This window comes from Entelurus aequoreus, linkage group LG09 (assembly GCF_033978785.1).
Source record: "Entelurus aequoreus isolate RoL-2023_Sb linkage group LG09, RoL_Eaeq_v1.1, whole genome shotgun sequence".
NCBI classification, from domain to species: Eukaryota; Metazoa; Chordata; class Actinopteri; order Syngnathiformes; family Syngnathidae; genus Entelurus; species Entelurus aequoreus.
The window spans coordinates 40,732,489-40,757,599 of record NC_084739.1 but is presented as its reverse complement, the minus strand read 5'-3'; the positions used below and the strand labels follow the sequence as shown (position 1 = coordinate 40,757,599).

Genomic DNA, 25,111 nt, shown 5'->3' with positions numbered 1-25,111 from the left:
TATACTATCATCATTAGATACAGTCATCACACAAGATAATCACATTGAATTATTTACATTATTTACAATCGAGGGGGGGGTTTGGTTGTTATCATCAGTCATCAACAATTGAGAACAGAGAAATGGATATTGGAACAGTGTAGGTCTGACTTGGTAGGATATGGACAGCAAGTAGTGGACATAGAGAGAGAGAGAGAGAGAGAGAGAGAGAGAGAGAGAGAGAGAGAGAGAGAGAGAGAGAGAGAGAGAGAGAGAGAGAGAGAGAGAGAGAGAGAGAGATCAGAAGGCATAAGAAAAAGTATCTGCATTTGATTGTTTACATTTGATTATTAGCAATCCGGGGAGGGTGTTAGTTTAGGGTTGTTGCTGCCTGGAGGTAAACTTTTATTGCGGTTTTGAAGTAGGATAGAGATGCTCTTTCTTTTATACCTGTTGGGAGCGCATTCAACATTGATGTGGCATAGAAAGAGAATGAGTTAAGACCTTTGTTAGTTCGGAATATGGGTTTAACGTGGTTAGTGGAGCTCCCCTTGGTGTTGTGGTTATGGCGGTCATTTACATTAAGGAAGTAGTTTGACATGTACTTCGGTATCAGGGAGGTGTAGCGGATTTTATAGACTAGGCTCAGTGCAAGTTGTTTTACTCTGTCCTCCACCCTGAGCCAGCCCACTTTGGAGAAGTGGGTAGGAGTGAGGTGGGATCTGGGGTGGAGGTCTAGAAGTAATCTGACCAGCTTGTTCTGGGATGTTTGGAGTTTAGATTTGAGGGTTTTGGAGGTGCTAGGGTACCAGTAGGTGCATGCGTAATCGAAAAATGGTTGAACAAGAGTTCCCGCCAGAATCCTCATGGTGCTTTTGTTGACCAGAGAGGAGATTCTGTAGAGAAATCTCGTTCGTTGGTTAACCTTTTTGATTACCTTGGTTGCCATTTTATCACAGGAAAGATTAGCCTCTAGAATGGAACCTAGGTAGGTGACCTCATCTTTCCTGGTGATAACAATGTCACCCACCTTTATAGTGAAGTCATTGACTTTCTTAAGGTTGATGTGGGACCCAAATAGGATGGATTCCGTTTTACCCAAGTGTATGGATAGCTTGTTGTCAGCGAGCCAGGTGCAAGTTCTACAGAGCTCAGCACTGAGGATTTTCTCCACCTGTGACTTGTCCCTGTCTGATACCAGCAAGGCCGAGTCATCTGCAAACAAGAACAATTCACAGTCGCATGCCGATGACAAGTCGTTTATGTATATTAGGAACAGTAAAGGCCCCAATATACTGCCTTGGGGGACTCCACAGCTCACTGAGAGGGGGGCGGGGGGGACACGGTGTCGTTTACCTCTACCACCTGCTCCCTCCCTTCCAAGTAAGATTGCATCCAGCTCCATGAGGTTTTGTTAAATCTGATTGCTCTGAGCTTATCCAACAGTATAGAGTGGTTAACGGTGTCAAAGGCCTTCTGAAGGTCCAGCATGACCATGCCGCAGTATTTGCCCGCGTCCACCTCATGTTTGATGTGGTCGGTCAGATAGAGAAGGCATGTGTCAGTGGAGTGGTTAGTTCTGAAGCTGGATTGGAATTTGTACATGAGTTTATTAGTGGCAAGGTAACTATCGACCTGTTCATAAACTATTTTCTCCATTACTTTCGAAATGGAACTGATAATAGAAACAGGTCGGTAGTTGCCAGGTTCCAATTTGCTTCCTTTTTTAAAGAGGGGAGTTATTCTTGCTATCTTAAAATCTTTTGGTACTTGGCCTTGTGTAATTGATAGGTTTATTATGTGCGTGATGATCGGGGCAATGATGGAGACAGAGTCCCTGAGGAATCTGGAGGGAATATTATCAAGGCCAGTGGCCTTGTTTGGGTGGAGCGCGCTCAATTTTTTTACTGTACTGTTCACCATGGTCAGAAGTGGGTGCCTGCGCAAGGAGATATTTAAGTGCCAAAGGAGGTGCACTTTCTCCAGTAGCACTATTTTCACCACAATGAGGTAAACCCGGTGGCGTGGGTGAGCCTATGACGACCAGCCCCCCATCATGACTGCAGGAGGTTGCCGGGTCCTTAATCTTTCAAGGCCCGCCTATTGCACACTACCAGCACATTGCTTTTCTGTCAGGGTGTGCTCCCTTAGCCTTTGCCTAAATAAGCTGACCCACAAGGCAATGGGGCTATTTACCCATAGTTGGGGCAGGGTTGACGGGCGTCAGGGCGTGTTCCACACAATGGTGGGCCTATACGCCACGTCTCTGGGGCCCACTGCTGCTCCGAGATCCCCTTCAGTTTAGTTCGGGGTCTGCAAAGACCCTTATCCGTGTGTGGCCACGAGGAGGCACTGAAGGAGTCTTGGTGGTGGAGAGGCTTTGTACCAGCAGGAGGAGACTTACGCACTCGGCTCCTCTTTTCACCCCCCGAGGGGGGCTAGCTGGCGGCGGTAGCTGTAAGCAGAGAGTAGCAAGCAGAAAGCAACATGCAACATGCACTATGCAACATGCACTATCTACAGACATCTCTCTACTTCTACTGCACTAGACGCGTCACACACACCCTGTGTAAGACACACACACACACACACACACACACACACACACACACACACACACACACACACACACACACACACACACACACACACACACACACAGGCCACATCACCGGCAGCATGATCTACATTACCGTAGGTGCAACACTCCTATTGGTGCTCAATTGGAGCAGTCATTCGGAAACAATGGATTTCATAAATTGTTTATTAATTAATGTCATAAAGAATAAATTGAAGCAAAAAAATACAAATTGAAGCTTTTTTCCAAACCCCGAATTAATTGTTGCAGCTATACTTTCAGCTTTCCCCTGCGAGGCGGCACCACAGAAAGTCAAATGCATGATTGGTTTTGGCATAGTTTGTACTAGATGCCCTAATTATGGTTGGAAATCAAACCTATCTTCTCTGACGTGAAAGGCAGAAAAGTGTATCATTACACCACTAGCGATCGTGCTAAGGCTGAGTCTCATCTAGTAATTACAGCAGCAAGTTTTATTGCAAACGTTGATTTGAAATCAGAGGAGAATGTCAATGTGAAGATAACAGAATGGTTTGGAGGGGATGAGTGACCAGTGTGTCAAAAAAAATAAAAAATGTATTTGTGTCTTAATTACAGAGGTTTTTTTTTGTGTTTTTTGTTTTGCCGTTCGGGATCTCAGGACATAACCCCTCGAAAAGCAATGTTTTACTGTAAGAAAGCTTAATTTCCACTGAGGCTAAATTCAATTTACATTGTTATGATTTTATCAGACTCTTCAATGCTTGCACAAGATAAGAAGCAGTACTAAAATTGTATCACAAATTATACTTTTCATAAGTCCTGGTACTGTCAGAGAGTTTATCATTGTATTATTTTGAGGTTTATTTATGTGTTTATTGGTTTTTGTTTGCCTTTAATGTAAACTTACATTATTTTGACGAGGTAATCGAAATAACGTAAGCAGCTCTATGCCACTGGAAAATAATCCCTAAAAAGTTTAACTCATTGAATAATACTTTGCTGATAGCATCAAGCAAGATTGGGTTTTGTTGTCTTAGTTAAGCCGAATTTAATTTAATTTAATGGACACACTTCATTGATTATTGATTAATTGATCATTAAGAATTTTGTCAGTCATGTGGAACATTTTTTAACATGTTGCATGCATTTATGCATATTGGATTTAAACAGATTTCAGACAACCAGGTGGGTACCTTTTTCATTTTGATCCAATTATATTAATGTCTACAGTGGATCATGGAAATTAATCAAATATAAAGTTAACACATCCCCACACCATCTTTCAGAGTGGGTCTTCTCAGCTGCTAAGCTGACTGTCACCATGCTGTGTTTATCTTTAAGCCCTCAACATGTTATTGTGCTTATTTTCCACAAAATAACATATGTTGTATTATTGTGTTTATTCCAACGTACATCTCTTTATGAGGTGTTCTATTTTTGCAAAAGGCATTTTTCCTTTTGTTTAAACAGTTCAAGTTGAACTGTTTTAATTTTATTTTAGGCATTTCTTGCCTGCAGAAAAACAAAATGTTCATTAGCATCCAGATTGTTGTTTGCTGCTGCAGGGCAGAGTTGATGATTTCGAACTCATTATGAAGTGAAGTGAAGTGAATTATATTTATATAGCGCTTTTCTCTAGAGACTCAAAGCGCTTTACATAGTGAAACCCAATATCTAAGTTACATTTAAACCAGTGTGGGTGGCACTGGGAGCAGGTGGGTAAAGTGTCTTGCCCAAGGACACAACGGCAGTGACTAGGATGGCGGAAGCGGGGATCGAACCTGGAACCCTCAAGTTGCTGGCACGGCCGCTCTACCAACCGAGCTATACCGCCCCACACCATTATGAGGTGTATTCAGCCAATTAGACATGGGGTACGTCCGGATTTTTTTGCAACTGTGGTGTGTTATTTGCACACAAGATTTTACTGACAGAACAAAGGCACTGCAATTACTCAAGAAAATGTGGTTGCTTCTCCCAACCAGATATTAGGTGAGAATGAAAGGGAAGGCATCAATAAAGGATTTGATGTTTTTTTTGTGACTGTAATACAATATTGCATTGTAGGCAGGGAATTTCCAAGTATGCATCAACGCAGCAGACACACGAGGACATATCTAATGGTATGCATGTTACCAATGTATAGTAAGCTCTGTGCTGTATGAACTCCATGTCAAAAGCTTTAAAGTTATGTTAGCAATTGCTTTTCTACCAAATAACATCATTCTGCTCCCTCTTTCCCCATTCGTTAAAAAGATGGAAGTCGATGTGAACGCCCACATGCAATTACTGCTATCATGGTAGACGCTGTAAGACAACCAAATAAATGGAAAGTATTGTCTGAGGAGACAAAAAAAGAAAAACTGAGCTTACCCGGATAAAAGGGCAGTCAGGAGACAATCAACATTGACCCGGCTTTTATTAATATTTAGAATGCATAAACAGAAAAAAACCTATGTGTTCTCGTCTTACATAAGGATTGTGAATGATAGGCACAATTTAGAGTAGTTCAGCGCTGCTGCAGCTAGACATACTTGAGTTTGTCAGCGGCTCTGTTGAATGCTTTCACTGGACTGTCATAACTTCTTGTCCACAAAGGGGTTATTGTTTGGATTGCGAACTGAATCTCGTCACTTTAATCATTGATTTGTTCCCTCGTAGATAGTAGTAGTGTGTATGTGTGCATGTGTTTGTTGTCTGCTGTGTGTGACCTTGCCTCTTTATATTTTATATCAAGTTCACATTTGAGTGTTTAGTGTTGATTCTTGCTTTTATTAGTAAAGGGATATTTCCTGCATTGAACTTGCTGTGCTTCTGACACTAACGTGTTTACATAAAACCACAACACAAGTAGCGTGCCACGTTACAACAGAACACTGATCATCATACATACTGTACAGTGACGTGCGGTGAGGTTCATGACTGGTGAGGCACGGACTTCATCACAGTCAGATCTACAAACATATGAACCCTAGAGAGTATCTTATTCACCATTTGATTGGCAGCAGTTAACGGGTTATGTTTAAAAGCTCATACCAGCATTCTTCCCTGCTTGGCACTCAGCATCAAGGGTTGGAATTCGGGGTTAAATAACCAAAAATGATTCCCGGGCGTGGCGCCGCTGCTGCCCACTGCTCCCCTCACCTCCCAGGGGGTGAACAAGGGGATGGGTCAAATGCAGAGGACAAATTTCACCACACCTAGTGTGTGTGTGACAATCATTGGTACTTTAACGTACCTTTAACTTTACACATAGAAACTGTAGCACACAAAAAAGCACATTTAATAAAAAAAACGTTATTATGGTCTTACCTTTACTTATAAGTGCGGGAACAGTGGTGTTCGTGTTGGAGGAGTTGTAAATGAATGAAATATGAAATCCGTGCTGCAGTCTGCAGGTGTACCTAATGTTGTGTCCCTGCGGTCGTTCGCAGCTCCTCCGGCGTGAGCATTGTTGTTTTTGCACTTTTTGGCCTCTTGTTAAGTGACTTTTTTTTGGGTGGATTCGGTCTTGCACGTGGAGGGTTTGGGTGTGGGCTTTGGTTGGTGTGGCGCTCCCGTCGGGCGGTGCATTCTGCGGCGGAGGTGCTTGGCACCAGGAGGCGGGGTTATGAGGCGAGCCTCTCACAGTGCGTCTTCGCAGCAGTTTTATGATCGCTCAGCACAAGAAATACTTTACACACATACAGTTGTTGACAAAATACACTGTACATTATATACCTCAGCTAACTAAACTATGGAAATGTATAATATAATTCATATAGCAATACGGTCTCACTGCACAGCAGGCCAGCAGTTAGCCGAATCATTGCGCACAATCCATGTTGAGGCACAACTGAGTGACGTGCCTCAACTGGCTGCTGATCACCGCACCGTCTCTCAAATGTGAAAATAAAAATAAAAATAATCTAAAACTGGTGAAGTTAAATGGAAAATAACTTTAGTATAATCACTGGATACATATAACAATTTAATTTAAAAAAATATATTTTTACATTTTTTTTCTTTCCATGATGGCAGGTGAGGCAGTGCCTCCCCTGCCTCTAGTGACGGCACGTCACTTATACTGTACCTGGTGTAAAATTATTCCACCCAGTCTTGTTCGCATCGTAAAGAGTCATATTTTCCCACACTCGGCTGGAAGCTTCGTCTTTAAATACTGGAAATAGTTTGTTGTTCCACGCCTGTTGCCGCAAAACCAAAGTACTGGCAACACTTTTTCTGGCAAAAAAGTCTTGCTCTTGTAAGTGTTAGCATCAGCCATGTTTTGCTAGGTGTTCCGCTAAGGAAATAAGGGGATGGCGCAAGCTACGAAAAGTTCCTGGGGGCAAAAAGAATGCTGGAGCAAAAGGAGAAAAAAAAAAGTATTCTTTATTTTTTAAATTGTCTGCTACTAAAAACTTGAATATTAAGATTAAAGATTAACACACTAGATGTGGTGAAATTTGTCCTCTGCATTTGTCCCATCCCCTTGGGGAGCAGTGGGCAGCAGTGGCGCCGCGCCCGGGAATCATTTTGGTGATTTAACCCCCAACTCCAACCCTTTGTTGCTGAGTGCCAAGCAGGGAGGTTATGGGTCTCATTTTTATAGTCTTTGGTATGACTCGGCTGGGATTTGAACTCCAACCTACCGATCTCAGGGCGGACACTCTATATCGATAAATCGCCCAGGCCTAATATGTATATACTGTATATATACATATATATATATATATATATATATATATATACATATATATATATATATATATATATATATATATATATATATATATATATATATATATATATATATATATATATATATGTATATATATATATATATATATATATATATATATATATATATATATATATATATATATACAGTATGTGCCTAATATATATATATATATATATATATATATATATATATATATATATATATATATATATTCAAGTTTGTAGTTGCAGACGATTTGAACAATAATTATATATATATATATATATATATATATATATATATATATATATATATATATATATATATATATATATATATATATATATATATATATATATATATATATATATATATACATATACATATATATATACATATATATATAAATATATATATACATATATATATATATATATATATATATATATATATATATATATATATATATATATATATATATATATAATTATTGTTCAAATCGTCTGCAACTACAAACTTGAATATATATATATATATATATATATATATATATATATATATATATATATATATATATATATATATATATATATACATATATATATATATATATATATATATATATGCATATATATTAGGCACATACTGTATATATATATATATATATATATATATATATATATATATATATATATATATATATATATATATATATATATATATATATATATATATATATATATATATTTTGATACTTTGATACTTTTCTATATAAAGGGGACCACAGCAAATGGCATTATTGGCTTTATTTTAACAAAAAATCTTACAGTACATTAAACATACGTTCCTTGCTGCAATCGAAGAACAATATTGGCCTTAAATGAAATAGTGAACTTACTAGACAACTGCTGATGTATGCAGTAACATATTGTGTCATTACTCATTCTATTATATTGTCAAGATTATGAGGGAGAAGCGTTTGAAAAAGGGATTATTAATCTACTTGTTCATTGACTGTTGATATCCGATCCCATAGCAAGTAGTTACAGGGTCATTTAATGTACATTGGTCATATTCAGACAGCACGGTTGTACAGGGGTTAGTGCATGTGCCTCACAATACGAAGGTCCTGAGTTCAATCCCGGGCTTGGGGTCTTTCTGTGTGGAGTTTGCATGTTCTCCCTCCGGGTACTCCGGTTTCCTCCCACCTCCAAAGACATGCACCTGGGGATAGGTTGATTGGCAACACTAAATTGACCCTAGTGTGTGAATGTGAGTGTGAATGTTGTCTGTCTATCTGTGTTGGCCCTGCGATGAGGCGGCGACTTGTCCAAAGTGTACACCGCCTTCTGCCCGAATGCAGCTGAGATATGCTCCAGCACCCCCAGCAACCCCAAAAGGGACAAGCGGTAAAAAATGGATGGATGGATGGATGGATAGTCATTATCAAAGTCCTCATGTGGCCAGGGATGTATTTCCTGAGTTTATAAACATAATGTAATATTTTTTTTAAAGAAAATAGATTTTTTGCCAATACAAAATATCGATGTAATCATTGTAGTATTGACTAGATATGGCTCTTTTACTTTGTATCATTAGAGTGGATGTTAGGTGTAGATTCACCCATGATATTTGTTTACATTGAGGCGCGCCAGCTTGATGTTAGCGGTGAGCTATTGTATCCTCCTACAGTGTGTAGTGAAGCATGTTTAGCTATTCCTCGACCTGCAGGGATGATACTTGTAAGAAACTCACTTTATTTGTCGCCATGGAGGCACGAATTAGTGATTTAGAAGGAGCGAAAACACTGCCGACTGTGGATGGACATTAGCCGTAGCTAGCGAGCCATGTTTTAAAGGACCTCTTGCTGAGCGGCGTTTAAGTGAAGTGAAGTGAATTATATTTATATAGCGCTTTTCTCAAGTGACTCAAAGCGCTTTACATTGTGAAACCCAATATATAAGTTACATTTTTAAACCAGTGTGGGTGGCACTGGGAGCAGGTGGTTAAAGTGTCTTGCCCAAGGACACAACGGCAGTGACTAGGATGGCGGAAGCGGGGATTGAACCTGCAACCCTGAAGTTGCTGGTACGGCCGCTCTACCAACCGAGCTATACCGTGTTATATAGATGTTATAATTTCACCTTTATCGTTAATTTTAAACCAAAATGCGTTCATTCTCCCTTTCTGTCTCCCCACCGTGTCTGCTTGTAAGTACTCCGTACTTGTGCGTTGCCGAACATGCTCCTCTGCCCGTAAAACCAGCAATGTCATTACGTGACAACGGCGTCCCGTCATGCCTGTAAAAAAATAAAGAAATAAAAAAAGGGTGCCGGTATTTTTCAACTGTTTACAACTGTTTACAACTGATGTTTTAAAATCATCAGTTGTTTACCAAGCCAGCGTCATCCACATGGACAACTCTAACACAGAGACGTACATTGGACTCACAGAAAACACCTTTAAAACCCGTTGTAACAATTACACAGCATCATTCCGTAGGCCCCAACTCAAGAACTCTACAGAGCTGAACAAATACATATGGACTCTTAAAGACAATCAACTGGATCACGCCATTACATGGCGAATTTTCTAACAGTGCAGCTAAAAGATGTAACCTGTGCCTGAAAAAAAAAAAAGTTTACTATATACCACCCCAGCATGTCCACTTTAAACAAATGCAACAAACTGGTCTCATCATGCCGGCAAAGAGGCAAGGCACTACTGTGTAACAATGGCCACACCCCCATGTAATGTACCCTATATATACATGTAACAACCACAGACACTTCAATAAAATCCCCTGAAGAGCAGGGAAACCTGTGAAACAGGCTTGTAGGGATGAGATAGCCTCTGTATTTTTTCCTGACCTAACGTATATTCCGCTCTACCCCCCTATATTGAGCACTGTATAACGGATAAACCACAGAAACCTCGATATATATATATATACATATATATGTACAGTATATATATACACATACATTTTTGTTATGCACTTCTCATTTTAATACTGCAAATCATAAAGCGTTACAGTATAAACCGATGTTTAAAACAAAGCTTAGCCATTCAAACAGATAAAATACTGAGACTAAACCACTATCAATGAAAGATAAGAAGCACAAAACATCCTAATTAGTGTTTTTTCTAAAAGTGTGTTCATTTGTTTTAGTTATTTAGTAAATAAAAATAACATCCTATCATTGTTAAGCAGAATTTACCAAGTGCTGGATTGTTCACCCAGTAAAAGGGAACGTGAGCTGGGTTTAGACCAGGGGTCGGCAACCCGCGGCTCCGGAGCCGCATGCGGCTCCTTGACCACTCTGATGCGGCTCAGCTACATACATGCCGACCCCCCGATTTTCCCAGGAGATTTATGGATGTCAGTGTCTCTCATAAATTACTCCCAGGGAAAAAATAATCCTATTTACACTCTAATTACTATATAAAGGGCGTGCCCTAATTGCACTGCAGTAATTGTCCTCTATAGCATTTACATACAGCGTGCCAGTCCAGCCACATGTTGCATGTTGCATGTTGTTATTACTTGCACACACAGGAGACAGCAAAGCATACTTACTCATCAGCCACACAGCTTACACTGACGGTAGCCGTATCAAACAACTTTAACATTGTTACGTTACAAATATGCGCCACACTGTGAACCCACACCAAAAAAGAATGAAAAACACATTTCTGGAGAACATCCCACCGTAACACAACATAAACACAACACAACCATTACCCAGAATCCCATGCAGCCCTAACTCTTCCGGTCTACATTATACACCCCCGCTACCACCAAATCCCCCCACACATCAACCCCCCCCCCCCTCTCCGTGCGTTGGTTGAGCGGAAGAGTTAGGGCTGCATGGGATTCTGGGTATTGGTATCGTCAGTGTAAGATGTGTGGCTGCTGAGTTAGTACGCCTTGCTGTCACTTACGTGAGCAAGCTGAAATTGCATTCTATGTGTGGTCGAGCAGGTACACTGTTAGGGCAGACTGTAGAGGGCGCCAAATACAGTGTCATCACGCTCTGATATTTGGGAGTCTCCCGGGAAAAATGAGAGGGTTGGCAAGTATGACGCTATCAAGCGCCATTCATTCAAAACTCGCGGGCTGCACTAACATCAAATTTCCACATTAAAGTGCGTGCCGGTGCGTGTGTCGGAGACCCCTGGTTAACATAGCACAAAGCATTTAAGCTTTGTATGCAGTGTTTTTCATTTTACATTTTTTTTTGTGGCTCCCATTACTTTCTTTAATTTGTGAAACTTGCCAAAATGGCTCTTTGAGTGGTAAAGGTTGCCGACCCCTAGGTTTAGACCATCGTGAGACAGGTTAGTTTTACTCTACTGATGATGTGTTGTTGGAAGAAATAAAATAACTTCAAATCAAAAGATTTCATTATGCGTATACTATGATTACTATTTAAGCACATTTAACAATACTGCGATAAAAACAATAACCGGTATATTATTGGCCACGTTAACCATGATATAAAATGTTCATATTGTTGCATCCCTGTTGTTTACTTTGACAGAGTGGGTGATTTCAATTACATAAAGAAATAAAATGAAGAAACAGTGTGTGACGTGTGGAGAACTAACTAATTGAGATTACTCATTTTTTTCTTTTTTCTTTCTTTTGGCAGCGCAATCCGCATCAGTCGGAAGGGATGGCATATACTTCTCAACTTCTGTTTCCATACAGCTTTGACCTTCGCTGTGTTTGCTGGCGGCATCAATCGAATCAAATACCCCATCATATGTCAAGCAGTAAGTGCATTCCCTTTTTGTGTGCCTCACTCACACAGCTGAAAGTGATTAGGAGTGTTCATTGTGGTGTTCTGTGGTCCTACAAGACCCAGCTTTTGGTCACACAACTATGGCAGTGGCATTATGAGACCTGATATTTATTTTATTGAACATTTTCTCCATGATGTTCAAAAGCAGCCAAATTGTATCTACATTAGGGGTTTAATGGTACATGTACATTTCCCACACAGTGGATTGTGAACACCGGTCATTGCAATTCATCTTCACAAGCCTGCAAAAGTGTGTCTAAAATCGGACAAAAACAATACAATCCAGCCTGTCATGGCTAACTAAAGGGCTTAAAGGCCTACTGAAATGATTTTTTTAAATTTAAACGGGGATAGCAGATCCATTCTATGTGTCATACTTGATCATTTCGCGATATTGCCATATTTTTGCTGAAAGGATTTAGTATAGGAAAAAGACGATAAAGTTTGCAACTTTTGGTCGCTGATAAAAAAAAGCCTTGCCTATACCGGAAGTAGCGTGACGTCACAGGAGGAAGAATTCCTCACAATTCCCCGTTGTTTACAATGGAGCGAGAGAGATTCGGACCGAGAAAGCGACGATTACCCCATTAATTTGAGCGAGGATGAAAGATTCGTGGATGAGGAACGTTAGAGTGAAGAACTAGAGAGGCAGTGCAGGGTGTATCTTTTTTCGCTCTGACCGTAACTTAGGTACAAGGTCTCATTGGATTCCACACACTCTCCTTTTTCTATTGTGGATCACGGATTTGTATTTTAAACCACCTCGGATACTATATCCTCTTGAAAATGAGAGTCGAGAATGCGAAATGGACATTCACAGTGACTTTTATCTCCACGACAATACATCAGCGAAGCTCTTTAGCTACTGAGCTAACGTGATAGGATCAGGCTCAAATGCAGATAGAAACAAAATAAATAAATCCCTGACTGGAAGGATAGACAGAAGATCAACAATACTATTAAACCATGGACATGTAACTACACGGTTAATAATTCTCAGCCTGGCAAAGCTTCACAATGCTGTTGCTAACGACGCTGAAGCTAACTTAGCAACTTAGCAACCGGACCTCACAGAGCTATGATAAAAACATTAATGCTCCACCTACGCTAGCCAGCCCTCATCTGCTGATCAACACCCGTGCTCACCTGCGTTCCAGCGATCGACGGCGCGACGAAGGACTTCACCCGATCACAGATGTGGTTGGCGGCTAGCATCGGCTAGCGCGTCTGCTATCCAAGTAACTACTCCTTGTTGTGTTGCTACAGCCAGCCGCTAATACACCGATCCCACCTACAACTTTCTTCTTTGCAATCTCCATTGTTCATTAAACAAATTGCAAAAGATTCCCCAACACAGATGTCCAGAATACTGTGGAATTGTTCGATGAAAACAGAGCAGTTTGTACGGTGACACATTGGGTACGAATACTTCCGTTGCCGTCGTGACGTCACGTGCATACACATCATACATAGACGTTTCCAACCGGAAGTTTAGCGGGAAATTTAAAATTGCACTTTATAAGTTAACCCGGCCGTATTGGCATGTGTTGCAATGTTAAGATTTCATCATTGATATATAAACTATCAGACCGCGTGGTCAGTAGTAGTGGGTTTCAGTAGGCATTTAAGAAGAAACCAGAGCCTGGAGACCTTCTGTCGCTAAAATCACCTGTTTTTGAAAACTCTGTCTCTCTGTGACAAATACAAGCAGATACGATGAAAGTAGTGTACCACCATTAGAGATCAAGAACGGGGCTACCTTTTGCACCTAAGGCCATTAGAAACTTGTTGACTACAAATATACTCAAGCTCACTTATTCATAACCTTGCAAACATTTTACTTAAAGTTACTTTTATTTAGCCTTCTTTCTTGATTGATTCTTGATCATTGTAGAAAAAAAAATGCTGAGCTTTTATTTAAACAAAAACTTCAAGTCAAAATGATATAGTTACAAATATTTTGGGCTTTTTATATTATATTTCTGACTGTTGAAAATTTTACTCTTAGACTTGTCAGTTTTGTTACACTTTCTTAAATAGAAACGCTGTATACCATGGTTGCCCGTGCGGCCTGAGGGCTGTATGTTTTTAACCTTGTTGGTACCGGAAGAATAATTATTGAATGGCCGAATGACAGACTGTCTCCTATTGGCCTGATCAACTAAGAGCCAAAAGCTAAACATCGTGTGCAAACTATCACATTCTATGTACTATTAGTGGGCATGATGCTTTTGATCTACTAAAACTGCATGTACAATTAATAACTGGTGCAGACAGCCATATTTAAATTAGGTTTTTGCGTCTACTACGTGGCTTTCACCACTCATTTACTGCATATTCATGTTATCATGCTCCTACTTGTGGTGTTTTTTCTGGGCATTTTGGAAGCAGTCCTGCAGTGCAATTACAGCAGAACCCACTTTTTAGTGCGCTGAAGGTGCACTCTGTAAATAAATAAATAAATAAATAAATAAATACAAAGTCTGCTAACAATGGAGTCTATAGGGGCTCAATATTTTGCCCACAAAACAATACTCTATTTACATCTTGTGACCTGAATATTAACCAAATATTAATAATGTTTTTATTATAAGCGCTAACGCAGATGAAGTATTTTTAGCATTGATAATTGAGAACTAACTATAGTTTATGCTGCACTGGACTCAAGGAGAGACTTTAATGTAATTATAAAATTAAACTGAAAATGTCAATAATGCAATATATATGGATGCACTCTGCCATAAAACTGTAAAGAAGAAGAAGAAGAAACTCATGCAGCATTTATGTCTTGTTTCTGCCGTTTCTGCTACCGCTGCATCGCGTCTCTACTCGTCAAGGTTACTCTCAATTATAAATTATGACTATCATCTGGATATTAGGAGAATTAAGAATCTAGAAGTGGTTCATCTGTGAAATTCAATTTATAGCCGGGGATGGAGACGAACACACTACAACAGAATCTTTTGTATGGATTTAAATTAATTATTAATCTAAACTGGGAGATATAGACATCCTATCAGTTGTCATCATAGTGAGAGCAGACATTGTACAGTAAGCAATCGTTTTATTATGTTTGTAGTTTGTATTTCTTGTTTAGCGCTTATCAATACTCCTACATGATGCTAAGTCACTGTGTTTCCATGCACTAAATTAGTCTGATTTCTCAAATAGTTGTTTTTTTGTATTTTCACACCTTTTTGTGAAGTCCAAGTGTCCATGCACTATCTCTAATTCAACTATTGGTCATACGCCATGTGCTTCTCATACACTGGGGGGCGCTATTTTGTTTTAGCGCGTAGGAATTAATACATTTTTCGGTTGACCTATAACGTCACACGAGCCATCTGCGGATCATTACAACTCGTTTTAACTAATGTCCGCAATAATATTGGCACAAATTTGAAATATTACGTCTCTAATGGCTATGTTGATGTTAAATAGCAGACAGCATCAATACATGATCTTGGATTGCGCTACAAACACGACGCTACTACCAAGAATGTATCAGGGCGAATGCAATGATGCAATGCAGAAGAGTTTTTTCAAAGGAATTTTCGAATGAATATAATGGAAGCAAAACTATTCAATGTATTAAGTTCATTCACAATGCTCTGATGATTGATGGAAGGAGTTTTAAATCCGAAGGAAAAGACAGTTTGTGCCCCGACTGATATCCAGAGGAAGGTTGCTATTGTTCTGGACTATCTTGCACGTTGAGCAGAAAGTTAATCAGTTGTCATGCACAAATGCAGCGTGAAGAGGTTTGTTTTCGCTTTATTATTCGCCTTTAATAAACCTGCTTCATCATCTTTCATCTCATTCGTATTTCGTTCGGGAGTCCGAATTAAACCCACATTTTACATTTCTTTAGCTACCTTCTTAAATAAATCTCCATTTCTTTGTTTCTACCATCAATGCACTTCAAAATGTTCTGTTCTTTTAATTTCTGAAGCTTCTGTGTTGTATCCCATGCCTTGGTCGCATGCGCGATACTCAGGGTGCCCCCACCCCCGAGAGATCTGGTTTCCAATCGCATAATCCAGGTGTGTTAGTCCAACTTTCCAAAAACCGAAAATAGACCTGAATAGAACCGCTCATCGGCAGTGCACCTTGTAACCCGGATGTGCCCTATGGTCCGAAAAATACGGTATTGTAAAAAACATGGTGTTTACTTGTTGATATCAATATAAAACACAAAGCAGTTTGGCTAATGCAGATAAAGTATAATAAACAAGCTTCTTTCTCCAACAACACCATGAGGTTCAGTGCACCAGATTGGCCAAAAAAAAACAGGAGTTCTACCCCACACATCTAATACACAATCTTCAGCAGTTAAATAAAGGACGAGTGAGCATCCCAGTAAACAAGTTGTGGCCTGCTGTATGTTTCCTCACAGCATTAACTCTCAGTCCCAGCAGGACACAGTGTTGAGAGGATGAAAGCAACATCAAATATTTTTCTTCTTCGCTGTATACTTGAAGTGCGGGACAAATGTGTCTGTCTGCAATATTGTCCACACCTGTCGCACTCACCATATAACAGCAGTCAGGGGCGCCGCTAGGGATTTTGGGCCCCATGAAAAGAATCTTTACAGGGCCCCCAACACAGCGGCAACATTATAATTTCATCATCATTAGGGGCCTCTCTGGGCCCCCCTCCATCATGGGCCCCTAGAATCCGTCTCCTTTACCCCCCCTTTTCGGCGCCCCTGACAGCAGTCCCCTCCTAAATGCACGCCAAGGTTCTACACCCCGGAAGTGAAGCGAGGGAAATTAAGTGCAACGAAGCGTTCGGCTCCGTTTACTCTGAGGTAAAATCTCCTGGAGCAAGGTCCGTGTAGTTGCTTTCCGCCATGTTTTGTCGAGTAAAATGGTGCTGGTGCGCATGCGGCGACTTCCGTTTCGGAAAGTATGCAGTTTTGCCTAAAATGCATTAATAAATTACGCTTTTCCGATAATTAAAACATTTAAACGGTGTTACTGACCTTCTGAATTTTTACAGCGGTTTGTCATTTTTACTGTTTACCGTTACATCCCTTTCATGTACCATTATCACTGGAGGTCAAGGCTAAGCATGTTACACACAAAGAGTAAGCCAGGAGCAAGCTTGCTTATAGCTAAAATAGCCGCTAAGCTAGTTTGAAACCACACAAGAAATGTGTACTTTTTAAAAATGTAGACGGAACCACGTTACAGCAGAAAGTAAGCAGCTCTTAACAGGAAATTTAACAAGTACATTAATAAGAGAGGATAATATAACGACTGTTGGTGTGTTAGCCTTATTGCAGTCAGTACATGTTACGTAGGAGGAGGGTGAATCAATCCATTAATTGATGGTGTTTATTAGGGTAGTATTAGTCATTCATTGATTCTAGAGTAATTAGGTTGATATTTTTATTTTGTCAAAATAGTTTTGCTTTGTTTTTGTCAATGTTTACAAACTCTGGAAATAAATAATTTATTGCACACAGGAGGATTTTGAGGGCTTTAAGAAGAATAGTAGATAGCAGTTTTTACCTTTGTTTTGTTATTATGTGCCATTGACTGTTTTGCTCAAACAATTGGATGAAATCAACGAGAATAAAAAACTAGTTTCAATGTTGTGTTGATATTGTTACACTGTCAATAGCTCTTAACATAAATACATTATACAATCTCACTCATGGATGATCGGTATTAGAAACCTCATCGGAACATCCCTACTGTCTACTGTTAATGACACATGTCTGTATAATTTTGGCTTGTTGAGTTTTGTTCTAACTGGCCCACACAGAAACCTTTTATATTTCCCTCATATAGTGCACTATCATGCTGGTTATTCTGATAAATATAATTCCTTTAGGAGATAAACTAAGTGGCTCGGTCCTGCAACACACCCTAACTGCCTTTTCATCACTTTCTGTGAATAAAGTAACATTAATGCACTTGCAGTACATTGAAGCGGAAATGGTTTCGATCCATTTACTGTGAATGGTGAAACAAGGATGGTACTGTTGGCAGATTATTTATCTTGTAGATCTCCATAGCTGTAAAATAAATTCACAATAAACTGCAACCGCCACTGCAAACTACAACCACTCTCAATATGTTTTATATCGTATCAATTTGACAGCAAGAATTAAAGGATGGCCAGTGGGATACAGTGTGGTCATCTGTGACCATGCATTTCTAGTTTCTTACAAGTTTACATGACCGCCTCATCAATAAACCTCCCACGTTACTAATGTGGTAGCTCACTCCTCTTTTTTTGTAGCTACTAAACCAAGTTTGCCCTAATCGGATGGATATATTAGTCACAGTGAACGCAATGCAATGTACAAGATTGTACATGAAAAAAATATTCATCTGAATAAGTAACAAACCATGTCACAGGGCATATTCTTCTGTGAGTTAAAAGATGCATTCTGTACTTGGGGACAGAACCAATATCGACAGTATGTTTACCCATTAGCATATAGAGTTAGGTTATCAGAGCTTATACCAGGTGGTTGGCTTGTAAAGGAGAGAGAGGTACAGGCATACTCGAAAACCCAAAATACAATAAATGGCAGGACATCACAACCGCAATGACTGATCACTGGACGGCTTTTGGTTATAATGACACATAATCTGGAGCAGAGAACCCTCCTCTCTCTGCTAACCTCAACGGGAGGCATAACTGCACTAACGGCACAGTATGATGCCAGAATGAGACTGATGAACACAACTTTTCAGTTCTATCTGCCTACCGGCCTTCACCTGTTTATATCAATAGGCTATGTTGTTTCCTTTTATTATGAACCACTGTGAGGTTATACTGTACTCAGTGTTATCTGCTGTCCTATAAAAATATGACATTTAATTTGTCTCCACTTCTGCATACAGAAATGCAGACTATCATTCATTTATTTCACCGTAGCTAGCTTTTATCCACCGGCAAAGACTTAGCCAATCTGATCGACTATGACTGGCTAATAATTAGCATACACGTCCCCGTCACACCAGGTCTTCCGTCAGGTGTCGTCAATGACCTGCGGGAAATAGAAACACACAATAACGTTACTGGTCTGTTCCAAGATAGCACTTTTTTCTGGCAATGACTTTGTTTAAATTTCTTAAATGCATGGGATAGTGCTGGGCAATGTATGGAAAAATAACCAAAACCAACATTTTAGAGCTACCAACAGACGTAAAACTACGTTGCATTGAAGTTGTGTGATTCATGTAAATACAGTAAATACATTTCAATTGCAAATTACATTAAAGCCATGTTTAGCAATAAATGCAGCTTATTTCCCTGCTTTTTAACATCACAATCAACAAATTCATTATGGTGCCTTTAGAGTAGACTTACAGATCCTGAAGCACAGTGGATCAATTGTTAGCACTGCTGAGCTTCTGGGTTCCAATATCAGCTCTTTCTGGTATTTTTCTGTCATTGTGTGGCTCCTTTCAGGTAACACTCTTTTGGATTGTGCCTTTCAAGCACTGCAAGTTATGTTTATAACTCAAAATATTTCTGAGACAACTTTTTTTTTTTTTTTTACATCACATCACCCTCATGTAAGAACCAAACTTGCATGACTGGCAGAAAACTAAAACACAGTTTGAAAACATGTATGTTAGATTAATTAAAAACTTTTACGACCCCCGTTGAATTAATCTTGAAGCAATACAGAATGCATAGTAACATTATATGGCTTCCGTGTTGTTGTTGTTCTTAATCAAAATTGTTAGCATGCTTGTATTATGCCCCTGCCCCTCTTCTACGCCTCCATGGCATTTGTTTCCTGTTGCACGTAATGCAAACTGAGCTCTGAAATCCATTTTGAGAGAGCAAAACGTTCAGACTGAAAATCGTATTTGAGGGCTGGTAGTGTGGACAGGGTCAAAATTGCCCTTAGGCGTGGATGTGAATGATTTCTCTGGCTGCGCTGACAATACAGGGTTCCCGTGACCTAATTCAGTTATTGGTTTATTTTTTCCCTCTCGCATGGTCCAGTTGGTATATGAGTCTTGGCAGTGTAAGCAGAAAAAAACCCACATGGAATCAGATTTCTTCAGTTCAAAATCAGGTGGCCATCATAAGTGCCGAATAATCGAACATAAATCTAGTCTTCCAATGTGACTGCAGTGCCACCACACAGGTCAGATATTCTCAATTGCTGCAAGATGTCATATGTACAGTATATGCACACAATTACCCAAACGACACGCCCACAGTACCACTGCAAAAAAGATACATCAAAATATCAAATAAAAAAACTAGACAGAATACTGAACTTTTGTGAAATTAACTAGGTGCACGGACAGATAATTTTACTTGATGATAAGACATCCTAAATTAAGATTTGTATATTTAGAAATTAGCAGGATTTTTAAACTAAAAATAAGAATTTTAATCTGAAAACAAGCATCATTCAACTTGCAATTCTAAAATTCAGCATCTTGGAGATGTTGCAGAATATTTAAACATGATTTCTAACCAAAATATTTTATTTCAATAGTTATTTTCCAAATTTTAGGTTTTTTAAACTTGAAGAGATAAAATGTAGTTATTCATGCTAAAAAAATAAAATTAGTCAATGAATAAAAATAAGCAAATAGCTACTAAAACTAGGGAAATTTATAGAAATACAATTTCAAATCTTGGCAAGGGGCAAATACTTTGCATTGACAACTGCACAGTAAAAGCTTGTTGATACATTAAGCATTGTGTATGGAAAATGTTGGCTAATTGCAGCCCGCTTAAATGGTACTTGTCTGTCATGGAGTGGTAGGGTACACCTTGAACTGGTTGCTAGTCACTCACAAGGCACATTCAGTATGGACAAAGAACTATTCACACCTATTGACGATTCAATTACCCTACCATGCATGTTTTTGGAACATGGGCGAAAACAGGAATACCGCACACCTAATGTAGTAAACCCATGGCGAATACAGGGAGAACATGCAAACACTAGTCGGAGCCAAGATTCAAACTCCGAACCTCCTGGATGTGTAGCAGACGGGTTCCAAGGCAAATATGCTGCCCTTCCCTATGATGATGACATATTACCCACTTTTTTTACCAGAAATAAAACCTAGTGCATGTACAATTTTTACCAAAAATACTGATTTTGGAGTTTGAAGCTTAACCCAAATTATAAAAGGTATTTTTGAAAAAAATAATTGGGTCATGCAACACACATTTCCATACATTGAAACACACATACTTTTATACTTTTGGCTTGGTCATTTTTCCTTATTTCAACTAATTTTTACGCAGTCAAAGTAAATTCCTGCCCTCCATCTGTCATTCCTGTTGATCATGTTTTTGTTTGGCTATGTTCTGTTCGGTTTTTGGACTCTTTTAAGTTCCTGTTTTCACTCCATTGTTTTTGTCACCATAGCCACCCATTAGTTTTCACCTGATGCTTTTGGACTCGCGCACCTGTTGTCAATCATGTCACTAGTATTCAAGCCTGTCATTTTCTGTTGGTCGTCCTGGCGACATTACCTTCTGTACCATGCCCTGTGCTAACTTGTGCTCATGCGATTGTTCATTTCATGCCATGCCACGTAAGTTTTGTTTGGTTTCATGTCATGTCCATAGTTTCTGTCTTAGTGTTAGTTTTGGTTTCATTCGCTAAGTTTGTTCTCCGCCTTGTGCGCGCCTTTGGTTTGTTCTTTTGTTAGTGTTAAAATAAATCATGTCTTTACCTGTAAGCCATGTCCAGTCAAGTTCGTTTGCATTCCGGGAAAGCAATCCACGCAATAATGTGCGTCACCAAAGTCCACGTCGTGACACCATCCTACTTGGTGGGAATTACTTAAAGAGCAAGTATAGAACAAGAAAGGCTTCTAAACTTAAATCTTTGGCAGCTCTGTCAGGACATCAAATATGCACTACCCAATAAGCTCCTGTCTGCTGGCATATTACATTTCTCTGCTCTGTATCTGTATGGTACTTTTCATTCTTCCATTGCTTCGCTATCACTTGCTATGTGCACATGGACACATGTAATCGGGAAACCCTGCAGTATTGTGTCACGCTTTATATTGTTTTCAATTTGTACAAACTTTTGTCAAGGCTGGAACCAACTTGTCATGTTTGCATAATTTTTTCATGGGGAAATTTGTTTCACTTTGCAAAGTATTATTTTTACAAAACCTGTTCAAGAATCAATTACAGAGTCGAGGAAACATCATGAATGTTCAATTAATCGTTAATTATTGCCCATCTGTGTTATGAAGTGCATGCTCGTCTACCATTGAGCAAAAAGAAACAACTCAATGTTCTGTTGTTAAATAGGATTTTACAACATGAACTAAAGTCGCACATTTTTTATGAAACAAACCAAAAATCTTAATATATCTGGTTTGCCACAAGCTGCAATATCCTCTTGTTTTTGTGTACTAGGCACAGAAGCAACCGCTAGCTCCTCTTTGTTTTCTCTTGTACATCTCATTTTGGCCTCCAACCATATTTGGATTACACATTGAGGAGACGATTCTGTGGGTGTGATCAAAGTCAAATGACCCATTACAAAGCTGATAACTTAAGTTAGAAATGTGACCTACATTCAAGTGATGGCTTAAAGTTGCTATAAAGAGGCTCTCATCGTTAAAGTGCTGCCATGAAATCAGATTTGATTGGGGAAGAAAACACCAAACCCTACTACAGCATCTGCAATGACTGGCTTAAAGCTTTCAATGTTGTGTAAATGTAAAAAATTATGAGTAAACTGGCATCAAACACAATGAATACAGTATGTCTGAAACACTGTTTTTGATTCATTACAGGCTATAGTAAAGTTGTCTTCATTACTGCTGTTCCAAATTAAGTAAGGAGTTGTGAATAATTAGTTATTTCCTTGCTCCATTACTAGTTTTATGGATTGTATTGTCACAATAGATCATTGTTGATGTTTTTATTCTGGCGTTGCCTGTTCCATTCAAGCCAAATCTGAACATTGAAACGTTATTCTTCTTCAGTCGATTTACATTCCTACCATCACCTATGATCATGAGCTTTGCGTAATGACCGGAAGGACAAGATTCGCGGGTACAAGCGTGAATTAGTTTTCTGTTTAGTTTGGCAGGCTCCTTTCGAGATATGGTGAGAAGCTTTGACATTTGGGAAGAACTCGGAGTAAAGTCGCTGCTTGACATTGACATTGGCATTGAAAATCTTTATTTTGTCCATTCTTAACATGTACAAGACACATAAGAACTGAAATTACATTTTTGGCACAATCCCGCTAAGAGCAGACATACGTTACAGGGGGACAAGACGGGACTGCCAACGGATCAGCCACTTACAGCGCTCCTTAAAAAGGTGGGAAAAAGGTGACATTGGGAAAGGGGGAAGAGTAAAAAAATATCAGTCTGAGGCTGGACCCTCAGGAGTGGTCCAGACTGAGTCCAAGGGAAAAACCTCACATAGCATGGCACACATAAACATGGTACATGTAATCACAACAACTCGCAACAGAGGAGAGGGGAGTTGGGACCCTGGAGGCCGGCTGCCGCTTTAAAGCGCTAGCTCAGCCCCTACAACCCCGGAGGAATTAAGCAGTGGTGAAGGCGTTGATTTGGGGAGGGGCGTGTGCGTGCATGTATGCCCAATTAACTTGGGTGAGATGTTGAAATTGTCTTTGTGGATTGAGGCCGATCTCAAAAATTCGACCCAGGTTCTTTTTGAAAAAAGGAAGGTCAAAATCGTCCATCTTTGAGGAGTCCTCGGGGGAGTTCTTCAGAACAGCCTTTCCTGATAGCATCAAGGCCATTCGAGGGAGTCAAATCGTAGATTAAGATGTTGTTTTTCTTCGAGCAGTCAAAACAATGACATTCCTGCTCTGTGTCCGTGTGCTGGCTCTCACAATTCCAATTTAATTATTATTTTTCGGCAAACTTCTCCAAGATGTTATCCATTTTGCGATTCAAATCAGAAATCGCTCCAGTCTGTGATCCCACAGCTCGACCCAATCCTTCCATTGCGTTGAACAGCCTTTGGGCCCCTTGAGTGGCTGCCATCGTCTTCCGAATTTGATGATACACCAGAGCAATGCCCAGCCCAATCAGCAAATGCCCTGCGATCACGGTTCCAAATAGGTAGATGTCTTCCACGTCCTCCATGGAAAGGACTGAGAGGCACATGAGTCTCCAAGTATTCCAGGAATCTCTCACGTACCCCGCAGCAATGGTTCCATCAGGGCAGCCAGGCTCCCCCGGAACCTCCTTTCCTTGTCGAAAAGACTTTGTCAATTGCGTCAAAAGTCCAGCTGATCATATTCATTTTGATGTTTAGATTTGAGGACAGCGCAAGAAAAGAGGCTTCAAAAAGTTCAGACAAAGACAAGGACACAAGAAAGCAAGCAGGGAAGGATGGAGCGGACAAAAATGCGACCGCCCACATCAAAAGAGTCAGATGAGGTGGCTCTGGCATCTAGTCAGCATGCCCCTCGGACGCCTCCCTGAGGAGATGTGCTGGGCATGTCTGACCAGTAGGAGGTCGTAGGGAAAACCCAGAACACGTTAGTGAGACCTGGGACCTTCTGTATTAAGCTTGTGTACGCACATAAACCTGGTGTACGGCTTTTCTCATGGCAAAGATGAGATGTATCAAAAGTTAAATCTATGTGGGAATCTGCGGTGCCTCACGGCAACTTTATGCGTTGAGTACCCACATTTCTACAGGCCATGGATACTTTGGCGACACACAGTGGTGGTCTTTCAGACTATGCAACATTTGATTTTAACAATGTAAAAAGATCGAGGCAAGGACACAAAATTTACTTTCTCACAAACGCATTTAATGCTTCATATTCATATTATTATTTGTGAGAACGTTTCATAATTTAAGTAAGCTATCATTTTGCCACATGTTACTGTCACAATGTGGTTGCAACGGCAAATCCTCTCCTGTGTTGTAATACTAAATTGAGTAATCAAACTAGTCAAAGTAATTTGCATCCTTTGTGATATGCTGGCAGACTAAATATTACATACTTTTCACAAAAAATATATACTGGCTGTAAGCAGGCTCTACTGTATGAGCAAATGTTGTAAGTGATACAAAATATATTTATTTTGGGAG

General features: G+C 39.6%; 1 protein-coding gene across 4 annotated transcripts in view; it reads left to right on the top strand.

Moving 5' to 3' along the window:
• LOC133657437 (adhesion G protein-coupled receptor A1) overlaps window positions 1–25,111 on the top strand; it is a 541,657-nt gene that overhangs the window by 482,811 nt on the left and 33,735 nt on the right. For 3 of the 4 annotated variants that reach the window (XM_062058762.1, XM_062058764.1, XM_062058765.1), the window contains one exon: window positions 11,897–12,020. The exons of the other annotated variant lie outside the window; for it this stretch is intronic. In XM_062058762.1, the coding sequence (XP_061914746.1) occupies window positions 11,897–12,020 (124 nt within the window). The remainder of the gene's footprint in view (window positions 1–11,896; window positions 12,021–25,111) is intronic. 4 annotated transcript variants of the gene reach the window in all.